The 19989-nt window shown below is 43.7% G+C and overlaps 1 protein-coding gene across 10 annotated transcripts in view; it reads right to left on the bottom strand.

The window, feature by feature from the left end:
- Window positions 1-19989, bottom strand: part of BICD1 (BICD cargo adaptor 1) — a 273364-nt gene that overhangs the window by 35833 nt on the left and 217542 nt on the right. For 4 of the 10 annotated variants that reach the window (XM_014519403.2, XM_006022501.3, XM_025202872.1 and 1 more), the window contains exons 7-8: window positions 9235-9552; window positions 7741-7931 (exon numbers count right to left, since the gene is read on the bottom strand). In XM_014519403.2, coding sequence (XP_014374889.1) covers window positions 7741-7931; window positions 9235-9552 — 509 coding nt within the window. Of the gene's footprint in view, window positions 1-7740; window positions 7932-9234; window positions 9553-19989 lie in introns of those variants that run through there. The other 6 variants (XM_006022503.2, XM_006022505.2, XM_025202870.1 and 3 more) reach the window with 5 other exon arrangements.

Genomic DNA, 19989 nt, shown 5'->3' with positions numbered 1-19989 from the left:
CCCTCCTCCAATCTAGAGCAAGATGCTGCTCCAGAAGTGTGGTGATTGTTTCTCTTCCCTTCCAGTCTCCAGCTGTAGCCCTGCCGGCCCTCCATGCTATAGGTGTTGTTTGTTTGCACTTCCCCTATCTGTTGCTGCCGGCTGTTTTTCTTCTCCTGCACTCCCTTGCTCAGCATGTAAGGCACCTCGGGGCTTTTGTTTGCTTCCTCTCACCCTTTCATATATTCCCCCCCTCTTAAGATACCGTCAGGCACTCTTCTTTGTTCATAAGGGAAACTTTCTTCCTGGACTGTCACCTGCTCTCCTGGCATTCGCTGTGTTTCAAGGGACTCCCTTGAGTGGCAACCAGAGAGAAAAATCAGCCACCGCATTTTCTTTACCTGGTCAATATTCGACTGTAAACCGAAATGGATGCAAAGCCAAGGCCCACCTTGTTATACGGGCGTTGTCTGTCTTGGTGGATTTTAGCCATTTCAGTGGTGCATGATCTGTTATAACTATGAATTCCTGCCCCAACAAGTAGTACTGAAAATACTCCACACCTCACTTTACTGCTAAAAACTCCCTTTCTACTGTGGCATACCTTCTTTCATGGTCGTTTAATCTCCTACTGGCGTAGGCTATCAGTCTTTCTTGTCCCTCAATCCTTTGGGAAAGCACAGCCCCTAACGCTTGTCCTGACGCATCTACCTGAAGGCTGAAGGGCAGTGCAAAATTCAGTGTGTGTAGTATAACATCCTTACATAAGGCCTGCTTAACCACCTCGAAGGCTCACTGTTGTATCTCCGTCCAATGTATACGGCCATTCCCCTTACCCTTGATCATGTTAGTAAGTGGGACTGCTAATTCTGCAATATTAGGAATAAATCTTCGATGGTAACCTGCTAAACCTAGAAACCCTCTCATCTGTTCCTTGGATCAAGGGACCTGGTAACTTTTAATTACCTCAACCTTATCCACTAATGGTTTGATCAGCCCTTGCCCCATGCAGATACCCTAATAATCTGTCTCATGCTGTCCTAATGCACATTTCCTAGGGTTAACCCTCAATCCCAATCGTTTCAGCTTCTGCAAAACTGCCTGAACAGATGTTAGGTGCTGCTCCCAGGTCTTGGTATATATGACTATATCATCAATATATGCAGCCGCATATTCATGAGGGGCTAGTAACCAATCCATCAGCCTCTGAAATGTTGCAGCTGCACCATTTAGGCCAAAGGGCAGTCTACACAACTCAAAGTCCCCATGGTGTTCCGAATGCCATTTTAGCCTGATCTTCTGGTTTTATTGGAATCTGCCAATATCCCTTGGCTAGATCAAAGGTGGAGATAAATTCCAACTGCCCTACTCTTTCTAGGAACTCCCCGATCTGTGGCATGGGAAATGCATTGAACTGGGTGATGGCATTAAGTTTACGATAATCTATACACAAGCGGAGTGACCCATCTTTTTTGGGGACGGTCACTATGGGGATTCTCCATGGACTTCTGGAGTTCTTAATTATTCCCTGTTGGAGCATCTTTCCTATCTCATCTTTTATTTCTCTAGTACCTGGTTCAGCTGTCTTAGTTGCCTCTCTGTCAAACTAGACCCTGTAACTACTGCCCCCAAGTTGATCCTGTCTGTCCCCACATCTCCTAATTCTCTTCCAAACTCCTCTTTCTGTGGGCTAGGAGTAGCCAAAAGGCCCTCAGGTTCCTGCCACAACTTTAACAGGTTAACATGAAATATCTGCCTGTCCCTCCGACGTGCCGGCCGTGATACTTCATAGTCTACCAGACCGATCTGGCATATGATCTGGAGTGGCCCTTGCCAACAAGTCAGAAATTTACTAGTTGAACTGGGTAACAGGACCAATACTCTCTGCCCAACCTGAAACTCTCTTTCTTTGGTTCCTTGATCATACTGCTGTTTCTGGTTTATTTGGGCCTTCCTCAGGTGATCGCTCACCAACTGATTCACCTTTATAAGTCGTTCTCTCAGAGTTGTCACATATTGGGAAGGGATTGTTCCTTCATCTCCCTCCTTTTTGGTAATCTCTGACTCCCAGACAGCTCAGAACGCAGGTTCCTCTCATTGAGCTTCCCAGAATTGTGCCCCACCAGCGAACATACTCATATGCCATAGATCAGCATCCTCCATATCTGATCTTTCTGCATTTTCCTGGCCTACCAGCCCCTCCCTAGGGGCCATTCACTCCTGTCCCTTTGCTAACAATTGATGCATCTCTGGCCAATTGTAGCTAAAATCATGGGGTACAACAAGTCATCGGCTACCTCTACTGGCCGTTCCTGAGTAACCCCTCTTACTGTGAGCCGTACTTTCATTATTGGGTATGTGCAGCCTTGTCCATGCAAACATACCATCTGTATAGGTGTCAGCCTTGCTCCTACATTCAAGGGTACTAACCCTTTTTGGACCAAGGTTTGATCACATCCTGTGTCTATTATTGCCTGGACCACACACCCCGCCACTTCCACCAACACTGATGGCTTGACTTGTCAGCCTCCCTCTAATACTCTCCCCAAGCTACAGGCCATCATCTTAGCTGGACGTGGTTCCCGTGCCCCTATTGACTCATTTTTTCCTTCATGCCGCATGTAAAATTCAGAACTATATAGGCATGGGTTATTCAGGCAATCTCTAGCCATGTGCCTTCTCCTCCCACATCTAAAGCAGGTGACTCCCATCACTATTGGCTGGTTAAGCCCCTTACCATCACGCTCCCCACAGCATTCCCCAGTCTTACCACTCATACTATTGTTGGGCCTATCCATCTTTTCTCAGGGCCCTTCCACCTATGCACACTCAAAATCCTCTGCTAACTGCAGAGCCTTTCTAGAGGTCTTGGGGCAATGATGCCTTACCCACCTCTGTGTGCCTTCCTCTAGGTCAGCAAGGAACTGTTCTAATAGGATTATGTGAATCACTTTCTCCAGGGACATGACTTCTGGCTCCAGCCACCTATTCAATAAATCTGCTAACCTTTGTAGCAGGGCCCTTGGGGTTTTGTCCTCTTTTTTTCCCATGCCCTGAACATTTGTCTATATCTCTCTGGGGTAATATCTAAACAGTACACAATTTCCTCCTTAACCTTCCCGTAATTCTGTGCATCTATACACAACATGTTACTTTATGCCACCTGTGCCTGCCCTACAAGCAGTACCCCTAATTTGGCAGCCCATTTTGATGGATCTAATCCTGCCACCATGGCAGCGCTTTCAAAACTCTCTAAAAATGCTTCAGGGTCATCTTCCAGTGTCATTTTTGGTGCCCAAAAACCCACCAAATGACGCTGCATTAACTCCTGCTGTCTCATCAGCTGCTTGTCTACTGCCATCTGTCTGACTGCCTGTTGCTGCTGCAACAATTGCAAAACCAGGGCCAAGGTCTGCTGCATGGTCTCTGTGCCTGCAGTGCCCCCTGCTGGTGGATCTAAAACCATTGCTACCCCTGGGGTGGGTTCTGCTTTCCCGGCCTATGCACCAATGTGATGGCTGTAGGTGTTGTAGGGCTTGCTACCACTGCCATGGGCCTCAGATCACCTGGTCTGCCAAGAAATTGATCTTGTGTTTCTCGTCTGCCATGACTTTGATGAAATTATATTCCTAGGAGGCAATGCTCAACGTGATCCAACCTGGTCTCAATCCCTATTTTCTTCTGTGGGGCTCCAGAACTCCCCTTTAACCCACCTTAGCTTCTCCAGATGGTACTTGAAGTTCTCTGCAGCCAGGTCTTAGTACTGCCTGCTAGTCTACTGTTCCGCCCTCTCCCATCAGGGTGACCATTGGCTTTAGTTAGGTGCAACCTTCCAGGGCTGGCCTTGACCTGCATTCAAATATATATATAAAAAAAAAAAAAGGAACAAAACCCCCAAAAACCTGACTGCTCTCGGCCTCCTTGCCAGGCTCAGTCCATGTCCCTTTCACCTGGGATCAGGATCATGTCCAAATCGCACCAGAAAGAAATCAATTAATCCAATCGCTGCCCAATCACTGCTCTGCATAGGCCTACCCGGCTTAGTTGTTCACAGTCCCAGTGGGATCTCTCCAATGCACAGCAAGGCTCTAGCCTGAGACAGCAGTTTTTCTGTCCTCTTCCCCAGATCCTCAGCTGTCACTCTGCTCCAGATTTTAGCAAAAGCCATGTGTGTGCAGGCCTCTGCCTGCCTCCTTCTCAGGGTCACACCCGCAGTGTTCCTCTGGCCAGTTTTGCATCCCTTGCCTACTGGGACGCTCAGCTGCTCCTCCCTCTGTGGCTTGCAGGGACTTGACCCCTCTCTGCCCTTCTCTGGGACTGGAAATACCTCTGAGCAGCCTCCCTCCTCCAATTGGGAGTGAGATGCTGCTCTGGAAGTGTGGTGATTGTTTCTCTTCCTTTCCGGTCTCTAGCTGCAGCCCTGCCAGCCCTCCATGCTGTAAGTGTTGTTTGTTTTCCTGTAGTTGCTGCCAGCTGTTTTTCTTCTCCTGCCCTCCCTTGCTCAGCATGTAAGGCACCTCGGGGCTTTTGTTTGCTTTCTCTCGCCCTTTCACAGCTCAGTAGAACATTCATTTGAACAAACCAATGTTACCAGTTTACTGGCTTAGATTTAGGCCATAGAAAATTATAGAAGACTGATAAACTACATTCAGAAACCTGTTTGGGGGTATTTTACATTAATAAATAAATGTATAACCCTGTTTTAAGAACATAAGAGACCTTGAGAAAAATGTGGCCCCATACGCACATTCAGCTTCCTTCTGGGAAAGTTACTTCAGTCCTAGGAAAAAACATGAGTGTATGGTATGTTCAGGCTATTTCTCCCACAGTAAAAAATGGCCAAACAAGAAGAAAAATAACCTGGGAACAGCCAGCATTAAGTCACTCCTAGGAATTTCTCTGTATATGTCATGGCAAGTTTCAGAAGAGAACATAGGCTGTGTACACACATTCAGAGAACTTAGAAGAGTTTGCCCAGGTTTGTTCTCTTGGCAGAGAAACTTACTTAGATCTGTGTGTACAGACATTTGAATGTCCCTGAAGGGTGGAAAGCTTGCAATGCTGACACCACACAGATAGAGGGGGAGGGAGTGGGGAATGGTTCTTTGCACACATTTGAGCCTGCTCTGTAGGCTTCCTTAGTCTGCCTGATGACAAATGGCAGAAGTGCAAAGGGCAGCTTGGATTGCCTGACTTAAACTACTCAGGATCAGCCCATGTTTTCCTGCAGTACAATGTGCAGATTGTGAAGAGGGTGATCAGTGGAGTCCAGAAGCCAACGCACTGTCTCTTTGGAGGGGGGTGGGCATGCTGAAGTGCTATGTTCTCTTTTGAGAGAAGCCACAGCATGTATAGACATTCAGTTTCCCAGGAGAAACTCCTGGGAGTAATTTAACCCTGGTTGTTTCCAAGTTATTTTACTCCTGGGAGCAGCTATTTTTACTCTGGGAGGAAAAGCCTGAACATCTGTACATTTGTGGTTTCTCTTGGGAGAGCAACAACTCTCCCAGGAGAAACTGAATGTCCGTCTGAGGCCATATTCTTCCAGTGTTTCCTCCCTTCCTACCAGAGAGACAATGTGTCCCTTGCAGGACTTTGCTGCTCTAGTAGAGAACAGAACATGCCCGCTTCACAATTCCCACCCTGGTCTGAGAGAAACACAGGCTGACCATGGGTGGTCTGGGTCAGCCAGTCAGCTGCCCTATGCACTGCTGTCACCTGTTGGAAGGCAGACTAAGGAAGCCTGCAAAACATGCTGAGCTGTCTCTCCCCCCCCAAGCTAAATAGTGTTAGCTCTTCACACATCAGAGCCTCAGTACTTGAAAGTCTGTACACGTGGCTCTGGGTAAATTTCTCTAGATTATCTTTCTTCTAGATTACCTGAATGTAATGTGTATGCAGTCACTATATTGCAGTGCAACCTGTGACTGCAGGTGGCACCCTGCCATACCTTCTGTGTGACTTCAGCTTAACTAATGCAGTCTCTGCCTTATCAGTATAACAGCACTTCCAAGCTTCCTGGTTCTTTGGCCTCTACCATGCAGGGGGTCAGACTAGGTGATAAGACTGCTCCCTTCTGGATTTACTGACTTTGAATCTTGCAAACTCTACTCTAGCAGAGAAAAGAAACTCCTTCAATACACCTTTTTGCCATGGTTGGACCCAGTGCTTTACTCATCCAAAGTTCTCATTGATTTCAAATCAGGTATAAAAAAACCCATGTAAAATCAGTTTCCTTAAGTATATACAAAAGTCACCACAAGAGATAGCGAGCCCCATTTTCATAGAAGGAAGAAAAAGCAGGCACCACTAGTGTTTAGTTACGAGGTTCCTGTCTAGGTGGCATATTTACATGAGACAGTAATGAGCTACAGCGACATAGCCTGTTACTATGGTGACAAAGTGTCAGTGGGCATGAACTGTGATGCTGCTGCTACTGTGCAGTAGCACCGAGCTACTCATTGCTACTGTGCTGCAGGGTCAGAAACAAACCATGCGCTGCTGGGACTGTGCCGCAGCAGCAGTTACTGTGTAGTCAGGCGCATATGTAGAAGCATCTAGTGAGTAGTAAAATAACGCACATGTATAGATCTCCCTCCAAATTAAAATATATAAAAATATATTGACACAACAGCTCCCAGAGCCTCTCATTAAAATACTCAGTCAAATAAGGAATGATTATTTATTTTAGTGAATCTTGGAGCGATGCTACATCAATGCAAAGGAATTATTTGAAAGGACTCCCTGACATGTAGATAGACTTTGGTTTGCAAATTTAAAAGAGTTTCTTAACTTTCACTCCAGATCTCTGCCATTCTATTTTTGGCTGCAGGGGTTTCTGCAGTTGTCATCTGAACCAATATTATTAGCGCCGTATTACTTTAAACCTGTTGTAGTATTGCTGTCACTAAGAAAGATACATTGTGGGATATTGTGTAATATTCTTATAAAAAACATCTTATTTATTTTGGAAGATATCACTTGTCTAGTTTCAATTCTTAAGTTTTCTGTTGATTCTGCTTCTGCTCGGAAAGCTTGAAAATAAACAGTAAGGCAAACAGTCAAAAGCAAAAGTACTGCTCAACCACAGACCATCCTTGCTCATTTCTAAAGAAGAAAAGCAATCATTAGTTTGTCCATGATAAGAAAAAAAAATGGCATGACCTTAGAAACCTCATCCCAGCTTGCATTTCCCCTTTTATTTATATTCAAAATAGAGACAATGTTTTGTTAGTGTTTCATTTGGTAAAAATGAAAGCTTACTAGCAAAATGGGCCTCATGACTCAGTTTACACTAAAGAAATATTTTATGAGTGTAATATTATCTTTAATAAGTCCAACGGGTACCCAAATGTAAGCACGACCCAAATACTATTTCTGGCTTGTGTATATTGCTAGCCACTCTAACAATGGCCTTTGTACTCCTGACTCATCTCTCTCATTTAGTCTGTAATTTCCTCACTGGCTAACAAAGAGTCACTGGACCACATTAAACCCTGGAATAAGTGTGTGCAACTCCCACGGATGCCAGTGAGAGTTGTGCCCACTTACCCCATGTATAAACTTGTCCCGTTGTATCTGGGACCAGTTATTGTAGGAGCTGACATCCAGCCAGCAGCTACAGCAGGTGGCACAGATGTGGACTTTTTGCTTTTAAAGTTTCAAGAATGTGCCTATATTCTATTGCATGTGCAGTGTTGGGAAAGTCCCCTATTCTGCTAATCACTCTGCACCACATGCACCCAAGGAAAAAATGTTTACCTGGTATGGCCACGGTTAACCTTTTTTCCTTGCTGAGACGGTGCCCATGGATGAATTCACTCATGGAAGGGGGGCCCCTCAGAAGAAATGATTCTGTGGAGGCGGGATGAAGGGGGACTCTTAATAAATGCTGTAGGTAGGTCCCTGAAGTCCTGGGATGACTCTGATCACAAAGGGAAGGTGAGAATAGTCTTGCAGGAGATCCAAGAAAAATACATATGGAAACAAAAGAGTTTTACTTTAATTACCTTTAAATGTCTTATGAATGATATCATTATGTTAATTTGTATAACAGGTAAAACACCAACTTGTGTTGCCACCCCCTGTTATTTCCACAACAGGACGCAAGTCCTGTGTTGGAAATTTTTGTTCAACTTAGTCTACAAACAGATGTTGCATTTGTCCTAGGAAAAGCCATTTTATCCCAGGACAAAGTGCAATCATTCAAATATCCACGTCCACTGTCCTGAGATAAATCTTGAAAAAGTTCATGGGACAAGATGTAATAACAATTTATCCCAGGACATTGCCAAGTGTGTCTGAACCATTATCCTGGGATTGCATCATTGAATCAATGGCATAAAAACGGTAGTGCATTCAGCCACCCAGTAATCCCCAATTAGAAGGGACGTGTGTGCACATGCCAATCCCGGATCTGGGACAAACATAGTCACAACTTATCCAGCAACAAATACAACATCTGTTCCTAGCCTTACAGGAGGAGACAAGATTTAGTTATTGCCCACCCTCTTTCCCACCTTTTTATGTTTAGCATTTATTAGGCTCCCTGACTATTTTCCCTAAGTCTTTTGTATTGTGACCAAGAAGTACCAGAAAAGGGAATGAACATCCAGGACTTCTTGAACAAAGAGTCCTTTTCAACATCAGAAGCATCAACATCTCCATAACTACACAGCATTAGCAAGACAGTCACAAGACAAGATGAGAATTCACTGGTTGAACAATGAAGCGTTATGAATGGTAACCATCCCCTCTGACCAAGTCACTAGTTTATAATGCAGAGAAGTCTGTCTGAGTGAACACATCCATATCCTTTTCCCACTTACGAGAGAGAGACAAGCACCATGGCTTATCAAAAAGCTACTATTTTTGTTTTAAAAGTGCATTGAAAAGCTCATAGAACACAGGGTCTTTCCTTCATTTCAGAAGGCTGTTTTACTGTGTGCAAAGCCTTAACTCATTAAAAAAAATACAATCAGACTAATAAAAGGCATAAGAATGTACTGGGACACTGACAGATTATAGTCTGAAACTATATTAAAAAGGAGGAGATAACATTATGGGTAGGTGGAACCAAAAAAACACTTAGCCAGGCTTTGAATTCTGACCAGCCACTAGTTGCATCTTCCCCATCTCCTTTTCCCCAAACAAAAGACAAATAATAATAATAATAATAATGTTTACAATTCAGTGAACGACTTTTAACTAAAGTCTGGCCACTGCACTGTATCATAAAGATCACTGCATGCATACCTTTTCCTCTGAGTGCCACTGCTGACCAGTAAGTTTGGTTGCTGTGGGCCCTGACTATGCAGGAGGAAAGTGTCTATGGTTGGCACGGTGGCTGATGCCTCCTCACTTACTTTAGGGCTGCCGATCTTGCTCTTTCCAAGCTTGCCTTTGCTGCGTCGGGACTGCTCATGATCAAACTCTAAATCCTCCAGTCGCTGGGTCAGGGCGAGTTTTTGCTGGATAGCCATCCGCAACAGAGAATTTAGGGTCTTCTTCTCATCCTCAGCAGCTGCCAGCTGCCTTTGCATCTCATCCAACTGTGTGACATACTCATCGCATCTGAAGAAACAAAAGAGAGAGATACCTGGAGATGCATTTTAAAATCAAGCACAGCCAAAGTGGGCCTGAACCAACAGCCCAAATCTAAACCAGACAGAGATTTGGGACCAGCTCAAGGTTCCAACTCAAGTGAATTTTTAGCACAGGCCAATTTCAATCTTGCTGATTCCTACTTGGAGAAAGTTGGGAATCAAAGCTCAATTTCAAACTTTTACAATCAACAGAAATATCTGGATGTAAAATATGGGCGCAGCCATTACCTTCCTATTTCATTTCTGATCCAGATCATGAGATCAATTTTAAGGTTGTGTTCTGGGATGATCAGTAATTCAAATACAATTGTGTTATGGGCCATTGAATTGATAATTTACTTAGAGTGGAGCAGACCATAAACAATAAATTCTACTGAAAGCTAAGTATTACACAATAGTATGACAAGAGCTGGAACATTTCCATTCCACACTCAATGTTTCCTAATTTGTTACACAAGACACTAACAATTACTTGCCAGTGGTCACTGGCCAAAGGCAGGAAAGCAAAGTCTGGACAATGCATTATGTTAACTAACTGCACAGAGATATCTTAACATATCTGTTCTCCTTGCAATCTAGTAACCTTTATTCTAAGGCCTATCTGTATACACAGCTTAGAAGCTGCGTCCCTTTGAAAGGATGTTACGGTGACTATCTTGGGCTTTGGGGGTGTAAACAATGAAAGGTCAGAGTGTAGCCATCTTTTGCCTGGTCACCAACCTTTCAATATCCTTTCAATCCAGGTAACTAGCTCACATTACATAACATATCAAAGAAATGAATCCCTCAACATTTTGTTTCCTACATCATGTTTCCCTCTGTTCCACTTCTTTAGGAACTTTGACCCAAGTTGCATCTCACATTTGATCACTGGCAGATCTTGAGGTTCAGCTACTTTCTTCAGAGGAGTCCATTAATGTTTATCAAGTGCTTTGAAAATGAAGGCATTTTACTTGGTTGAACTTTAAACAGGGATTTCTGAAGCTAATGATGGGGGAGGAGAAGACATTATATCCTCATATTAGTAAATGACTGAAATAAAACAGCTGTACTACATTAAAAGTGGGAGCCTCTTATCTAATCAGATCATTTACTCCCTGCAGTAAAATTACACTAAAAATCATACTGCTCTACAGGTAACTTGTTTGTGATAGCACTGTGCATTGGTAGCAGCATCAAATGTTTCCTACACAGTATTTTTTTAGTACTTAAATATGCAACCACCAAGTTGGACGTTTTATTCATAAACTTATTTGAACATGCAACAAAATAAGCAAGATGCATTTACACAAGGCAACCCTACCTAAAAGGCCAAATCTTGTTCTGTCAGCCACATAAGTCTATATAGCTGCTGATATATATGGAGTTAATGTGGATTAACACTAGTGTAGATGAAAATTTTTATTTTCAATACTACTATCAACAGAAAAAAATGGTGGATTTGACATTTGTATTTTCCCTTCTCAAGATTCATGACTCACAATTAAGCTCTGAATTCCTGCTAACTGAAATATTAAACTACTTGCTGTGTAACATCCTTCAGTAAGAAGGCAGAAACACAATATATTGGGGAAAAATCCTATTTATTCTATACACATTGTACTTTCCTTTCAAGTAATTTTAGATGTTTTAATTGGAAACCAAATGACTATAAGTCAGTTGTAGATTCAGTAATATTTTCATTCTAGGGTGATTTTAACAAGCATGATTGTGTAAGCCCTGGGGAAAGGAGATATTATGAAAATATTGGTTAGCTTACAGTCATCTTCCATATCTCTTTCTGCTAAAAGTGATGTGATGTTTATGGATGTTTCAACCAGTGTCTTTGACAAGGCTGCTAAAAAGTATTCAGCACCCAGGATATTAAATTAAAATTAAATCCATTTGAAATAGGAATGGCTGTAATGTCCACGATATCTCAAATTTAAATTCTTACTCACTGGAATCAGACAGTACCTGTATCCTACTTCACTATTTCTCTTCTGTTTGTCCAAGAAGAAACAAACAAACAAAATCTCCCAACCCCCCTTACCCCTCCAAAACTGTTGGCTTTCAAAAAAAAGGTAGCAACCCCACAACACCTGCCTTATGGTACATCTAATAGATCTCATTGCCTTCCTTTAATGTGCTAATGATCCAATTTCCATTTTGGAATAAAATTGCTTGGCTTTAGACCTGAGTATATACATTCTCTACAACTGCATGGTTTATCTGTAAAATAATGTCAATGCACAGTTATTAATTAAACATAAAACTTAATCAAGATGTATATTATTACAGTAAAAGCAATTTACATGAATACACTTTGGTGGCATATAGTAAACCAACATAAGCTGGCTTTAGTATTTTCAGCACAGTTGGGTCATTCCACTGGTTGGTAATGACTTCATACTCATGATACTAATAATCTAATAAACACAGAGTTTTCTTACTGTTTTCCTTGATTATATATCCTTCATATCAGGTTTTTGCACAGCGACAATTAGACATTCCTCTTAGGCAGGGTAGTTATGGCCTTTCTTGGCTGCCTACACTCATTTAACCTCCAGTGACACCTGCAAGCATGCTATTCTCTCTTAGAAAAGCACAGACCATTGTATCTGTGTTTTGTTGCTCAAATATATATTTATCTGAGAATCATTATTCTGACAGGTTAAACATAGCGGGGAAACAGTCAGGTAAAAGGCCATAATTAGCTTTTGAGGATGCTCAGTTACCCAAGCTCTACAGTTCTCTTTGAAGTCTGTAGTATTAAAGTTATTTCCTATTATGAGAGGTAATTAATCTCCTTTATCCATGGCATTTTCATGAAATTAAATATTCTGGTTAAAATAAATGTATGGGATTTGATACAATGGTGTAGGTGCTGATCATTGGGGCACTTGGAGCATGGGACCTGGGTAATGAGATCACCTTGTGAACCTGCAGAGTAACCCACCACTACTCAAAACTGATGAGGTGCTTCATGGTATTTCAGACATTGAGACATTTGTTGAGCACATCATGGACCATTGCCAATATGAAGACAGTGGGCTGAGACCACCTGCTGGAAGCAAGACTAAGTGGATGGACTGAACTCTCCTACTCCCCTGACATACACCATAGACTCAAAAAAACTGTTTAACATCCTTAAATATTCCCCATCCCAGAAATTGTACACCATATGCAAAAACCAGTGTCTGAGAGGGTCTCATAACCTGCCAACTCTGTATTGATGAAGTTACCACATGCAGGGGCTGCATTACCAACTGATGTCCCAGACTGCATCATCACATGCCAACTATGTACCTACATAGCCACTATGTGCAAGGTCCTTGTAACAGGGGGCCTTGTCTGGAGCCGATCTATCAGTGCCCCGCCCACCTGTTATGGGCTACCCGCCCACCTTCTCGCCTGCCACACCTTGTTGTTAACTAATTAAACCGTTAATTAGGTGGGAGGCTGCCCATTTCTTGCCCTGATGCCAGGGGGCACTATCTGCAGCTCTGTTCCTCCCCTACACCACAGCCCAAGCCTCACAAATGGCATCCACTGATGTTAATCTCACCGGCCCCACTCTGGGCCCCAGAATCCTCCAATTTGAACCCCACCTGGATCCCTCCACTCAGGCAGCCTACTCCACCATCATTCCCTGAGCTGTTCCCCCTTATGGGTGTGGTCCCCCTGGGACCTTTGGCTACATGGGCCCTGGCCCACCTCCAGGCCAGTCGGAACCCCAGGCCCTCAGCTCTGGGCGTCCCTCGCAGTGGGCCCCTGGCCCTTTGACCCTTCCAGTCCTGGCCCCAGAATTGACCAGTCGGGGGATTTCAAGACAAGTTCCAAGTCTATAGCTCCACTCTCTCTCTGGGGTCCACCTTCCAGACCCTATGGGGGGGTAACCCACCCGGCTGTGGGAGCTGGGGTTATTAAGGCACCCTGACCCACCTTTCACCAGGGTGGTAACTGGCCTGGCATTTCCTGGGGGCTCCCGTGCGACAGAGAGCCCCACCAGGCCACCCAATCCCAGCAGGGTGCAGTTTTAGGTCATGCCCAGGACCAGGAGCCTCCAAGCCATCCCCTACAACTCCTCCCTTACCTCCAGGTGTTCCAAGCAGCCTTGCAGTCAGGCAATGTTACTGCCTGCTCTGCCAGCAGCAAACTGCTCTGTTTACGTAGGCGGCCAGGGATCTAAAATAGCCACCGCAATCAAGCACCTGCTGGCTGCTTGGCTGAGTCCTTAAACTGGCAGGCACCAACAGTGCCCTGCCACAGTCCTATACTGTCTTTTGACTCTACAAAGCCATGTAATAACTATAATTTTCAACATTTTATAATACCGTTTTCTTCTTGTAGGCTTGTGAATTTAAAAGCTGCATGGGTTACATCCAATATTTATTACTTGAGAAGAAAACACAGTTCAGAACTGTACTAAAGGGAAAAGAAACAAATACAACCCTTATCAACAGTATAAACGCAGAGAAAATGATTTTCGTATCTGTATTAATAATACATTTCTACTTTCAGGAAATGCTCTCCCTGCATTACCAACTCAGTAGCAGGTAACATGTGATGCAGGGTTGCCATGGGAACCCTTTTCATTTAACAGCAGACTAAACAATTAAGGTTTTATGCTCAAGGCTAGGGCCCTGCATATTTACCTTTAAAAAATCTCAAGTGCTCCCATTTTGTAAAAAGAATTTTTTTTCCTGAATGGCTGCCCACAGTGTGTTGGCTGTTCAGAGCAGCAATTTTCATTTAGACAAGTAATATTCCAAAAGGGGAAGGGAGAGGAAAGGGCTAAAACAAGTCAATCATTAGAGCACTTGGGAACATTGTTTTAAATGTTTGTATTTTGTTAAAAATTAGATATAAAACCATTTAGAAGGGACAGGGGGAGGAAGGAGAAATTTTTAATATAGAAGAGTCTCAAAAATGCACAGATGGGTATGTAGTAACGTTTTAAAAATATGTAGGGCCTTTTTACAAACATACCCACAGAATATTTACAAAGCTTTAGGGTGTTGGTGCCACTGCACATGACCAAGGCTGCCTTCTAGAGGATATGCAATGAAATCAGATGTTTTGAACTGAATTCCAGATGTATTAGGATGAAGTTGTCTCCCCAGTCCAGGTTTTTTTTGTATTTCTTTTGTGCATTTCAATAATGCTTTTAAACTATGCAGGCATATGACCTTGTTAACTGATATCTATAGGCACGTTTACACAGCAGTGATGCATGCCAAATAGGGTGATCCTGAGCATGTCCTAGCTAGCTGCTCCCACTCACATGCCCCAAACCCAGAAACTTTCCTCTACAGCCTCTCTCAAGAGCTTCGTCTCCAGCAGTAATATAGGAATGTAGTTGGGTGTCCATGGCATAGGGACAGTGATAACTTCTGGTGGCTATGCAATCGGTCTGCACCACAGGTGCTTGTCCCCACTTGCCCTGCCTTAGTTACACCACTGGTTTACAGTGTACTTGAGAACAACTGCCGGGGCAACTCAGAAGAGCCTTCATCAGTTTTTCTTGGTGTGCAGCACATTAAGTGGAGCAGGTGGGCACAGTGTCCTCCAGAATGGTCTAGCCAGAGTGGCCTGCTGTCGCAGTGTAGATATGCTCTTAAGCACAATGGCCCTAGGATGGTCTTCTTTAAGAAAAGGCACAAAAGAGCTACCCCATAGCCACAAAAATGGGTAAAAAGATCTTGAGCACCTGTTACAAGTGTATCATCTTACATGTATGCATGAAACAGCACCTATTAGTACAGAAGGGTGCTGTGAGGTGTGAAGAGATAAATGAGTTGAGAAGAGATAATTGCAGGCTCAGACTTGTCCATGCCTGGCCACGCCCGTGCACCACTGCCAGGCCTCTCTGCAAGGAGGTGAGCACGTGGTCATCCCTGCCCTGCTGCTCCTTCCCTCAACCTCACTGCCTGACCACTGTGTGAGGGGGTAACCACTGTAATAATTTCATTTTTGAACTGGGATGCCACTCAGGTCACAAAAGTTATGAAAGGGTGCCTAGAGTCTAAAAAATTATAGAACCACTGGTCTAGAAACACACATGAAACACTCTAGAGAAGATATAAGTAAAATGATATCATAGGCAGCATTATTCAAGTAGCCACCAAATTATGCAGTTCAGTCTGCTTTCCATGTGCAAAGGCATCTTTAGTGCTTTTGGTCTGCAAAATTGCTAGAACTGCAATAAGCCCCATATGGGCTGCTCCTCTGTTCTGTCTAAACATCATACACCTAAGCATGACAGGGAGGCTTTCCCATGAAAGTGGTGTGGTGCTGGACAGCTTTTTCACCATCTTCTCATGTTTCTGTGAGTGGTATGAGGTGCGTAATCAGAGAACCATGAGCTACTGCTGCTTTGATATGAAAGCTATCATTTACGAAAATGATCTTGGCTGGGATGATATAGTTGGGAATGGTTCTCTTTCAGCAGGGGGTTAGACTTGATGACCTCCTGATGTCCCTTCCAACCCTAACTTTCTATGATTCTATGATCTTCTTCTATGAAAGAAGAAAGAGGCTTATAAACAATGGAAGCTTGGGGCGGGCCCCAAGGAGGACTAGTTCACGATGGTCCGCATTAGCAGGGAACAGATCAGAAATGCTAAAGCAGTGACCGAACTTAAGGTTAGTAATGGGAATCAAGGACAACAAGAAGTCCTTCTTTAGGTAAATAAGGAACAGGAGGAAAACAAATGGGAGTGTGGGGCCATTGCTCAACAATTCAGGAGAGCTGGTTACTGGCACCCAGGAGAGAGCTGTACTCCTGAATGACTACTTTGCCTCGGTCTTTCACCAGACCAAGGGGAAAACAATACCAAGTTGAGTACAGGATGAGCACAGTAGGAATAATCACCTTCCTACTATTGCCATAGAATTGGTGTATGACCAATTAAAAAAAATAGATATATACAAGTCAGCAGGACCAGATGATCTTCATTCGAGAGTGCTGAAGGAGCTGGCTAAAGTCACTGTAGAACCCCTGGCAAAACTCTTCCATAACTCATGGAGAAGTCCCTGAGGACTGGAAGACGGCCAATGTTGTGCCCACCCACAAGAAGGGCAGGAGGGACGACCTGGGTAACTATAGGCCAATCAGCCTAACTTCCATCCTAGGAAAGATCCTAGAAAAGTTCATCAAGGAGTCTATTTGCAATAAGCTTGCAGAAGGTAAGATTCTGAATGACAGCCAGCATGGCTTCATTGCAGACAGGTCTTGCCTTACCAACCTCATCTCCTTCTATGACCAGGTAACTCGCCATCTGGACACAAGAGAGCAGGTTGACATTGTATACCTTGACTTCCAAAAGGCCTTTGATCTCATATCCCATGATGTCCTTGCAAGAAAATTGGAGGATTGAGGGCTTAACTCCGAGCCAGTCAGGTGGGTGAGAAACTGGCTGTAGGACAGGACCCAAAGAGTTGTAGTGAATGAATCTGTGTCATCCTGGCGAGAAGTGGGCAGCGGCATCCCGGGTTGGAGCTTGGCCCAGTACATGTCAATGTTTTTATTAATGATTTGGATGTGGGGGTGAAGAGTTCAGTGGCCAAGTTCGCAGATGACACCAAGTTATGGGGAAGCGTGGTCACGCTTGAAGATAGGCTACAGATACAGGTGGACCTAGACAGGCTAGCAAGTTGGATGGATCAGAATCTGATGAAGTTCAACATTGAGAAATGTAACGGAACAGAACGGGCTCCCAAGGGAGGTGGTGCTCTCCCCTACCCTGGGGGTCTTCAAGAGGAGGTTAGATAAGCATCTAGCTGGGGTCATCTAGACCCAGCACTCTTTCCTGCCTATGCAGGGGGTTGGACTCGATGATCTATTTAGGTCCCTTCCGACCCTAACATCTATGAATCTATGAATCTATAAAGTGCTCCACCTCAGGATGAGCAATCCTCAACACACCTACAGGCTTGGTGACACCAAACTGACTAGCACCACGAATGAAAGGGACCTGGGGGTAATAACAGACCACAGTATGAATATAAGACGGCAATGCGATGCTATAGCCAGTACGTCAAATAATACCCTGGCATGCATCAATCAATACATCTCCAGCAAAACCAAGGAGGTGATTCTTCTGTTCTACTCAGCACTAGTGAGACCACAGCTGGAGTAGTGCATCCAGTTCTGGGCAGCACACTTTAATAAGGACATGGACAAGCTTGGGAGAGTCCAAAGAAGAGCCACCCATATGATCAGAGCCTTAAAAGGCAAGTCATAAGAGGAAAGGCTGAGTGATCTGGGACTCTTCAGCCTGAAGAAAAGAAGGCTGAGAGGGGAGCTGGTAGCAGCTTACCGCTACACTAGGGTAGTACATCAAGGGCTCAGTGAACAACTGGTCACCAGGGCACCCAAGGGGAAAACTAGAGGTAATGGCCACAAACTCCTAGAAGACCGATTCAGGCTCAACATTAGGAAAAACTTCTTTGCAGTCAGGGTGTCCAGACTGTGGAATAAGCTCCCTCCAGAGGTGGTGCAATCACCTACCCTGGAGATCTTCAAGAGGAGACTAGATGGCCACCTTACTGGGGTCACCTGACCCCCAGCTATCTTTCCTGCTTGGTGCAGGAGGCTGGACCTGATGATCTTCCGGCCTTACACTCTATGAATCTATGAATCTCTATAACTTCTAATGAATTAAAGGGTATCACTGTGTATCACTAACCACATGCTTTTTTTCAGTTTGTGGAGTCCTGGCATATTTCTGCAGTGCTTCCTGTCATGTGTAGATGACATCATAAAACAGTCTATACATTAATCTATACAGGATATTTCAGGTCATACTTTAATATATTTTGCTACTGGGCTTTATGCAGACTTTCAGAGTGTATGGTGCAAAATCTGTCACCATAAAAACTATGTTAGCATGTTGTGCATGTATATTGGGAAAAAAGATTATTTTCTTACAAACAATAGGAGAATGGAGAATATATCCATGAGAACTTCATTGGGAACTTAATAAAAAAAGGCAACTAGAAGACAGCGCTGCCCCTGTGCCCTGGATGTCTGGCTGTGTCCTTACACTACTGTTCTTTGACTTGTTGACTGAACTACCAAGCAACACAATTCTCTTCCCTTCTTACATTTGTTGTATGATTGGCAGCTCTCACTTTATTTTCCATGTACTTAAAATACAACTTATAAGAATATTTATGTTCTTTAAGGACCTGAGAGAAAGACAGGTGAATTCAATGGAAAGACTCCTGTCTTCTCCTGTAGACTTTGAATCATGACCAAAATCCAGTAGAGTTTTAAAATGTGTGCTCTAAGTGGATTAGGCACCAAAGTGCAATCCTTTTCTACTCTGCTCGAGTCCATGAAAAACCATTAATGAAAAAAGTTAGTTAGTTCTCCTCCCCCGTGATAATTTTTGTGACTTAGGGCTACTATGCTACAGAAGCAGACACACTGATGGTTTTTCAGGGACTCTTCTAGGGTGGAACAGAATCATATTTAGGTACCTAGCGGGTGAAATAAAATCTGACTCAGAGCCTCCTCACACTACTGAAGACAATGGAGCTAGGCTAATTGACATTACCTAAGGACTTGGCTCCTAATTTCTAAAAAATATTTCTTATCTGTACCTGTAGGTGTAATACCGTTAGATTAGTGCATGATGGGGCACCACATAAAGCAGGATCAGCAATTCATGCTGTGCTTGAAAAGGGAAAACGGGATGATTTAATGTGCTAAATACACTTCCTGCCTTGGTTATTTAGGAATTCAGCATCTATTGTGGCAGCTGTTGGGTCTTTTAAAAAAATAAAATATTTACAGGTCACCTTTAAGAAATCAGATAAAACAGGAGTTCCCTTAAAGCAGTGGGTGGGGGTGTGGTAATGTGATTAATTACGATTCTGCTGGGAAGAACTGATTGTATAAGATGTGTGACATTTTTAAATCTATGAATGGAAAGATGATACATCAAATACCAACAGCTGTAGCAAATAATAATTTACAGTGGAGTAAGAAATTGAAGTAACCTCATAATTACGTGTGCTGGGTTATTGCATAGCCTTGTTGACAAGTAGGTATAGATTTTTCCAATGGTAAATAATAAATTGGATGACAAGGACAAAGATGGGGTTTAAAAGATCATATTTAGTAGGGCTGTATGAAGCTTCAGGTGCTGATTTGATTCAGAGGAGATTCAGCCTGATTCGGTGGCCAAATCTCTGAATCCAAATCGAATCAGGGGGCCAATTAAAAGGTCCAAATTGATTCGAAGCTTTCTGAATTGATTCAGAAAAGATTCAGAGAGCTTCTGTGATTCGGGCAGTCCCCGCCCATTGCAGCAGGGAGCTGGACCCAGACTCCATGATGGTAAGTAGGGGTGGGGGAGGGAGGGCTAGAGGAAGGGGGAGGGACCATAGGGGGAACCCTGCCAATCCCCATCCC

The sequence above is a fragment of the Alligator sinensis genome, unplaced genomic scaffold (assembly GCF_000455745.1).
Source record: "Alligator sinensis unplaced genomic scaffold, ASM45574v1 scaffold957_1, whole genome shotgun sequence".
Classification (NCBI taxonomy): Eukaryota; Metazoa; Chordata; order Crocodylia; family Alligatoridae; genus Alligator; species Alligator sinensis.
The sequence above is the reverse complement of the archived record's forward strand: the minus strand, read 5'-3'. Positions and strand labels throughout refer to the sequence as shown.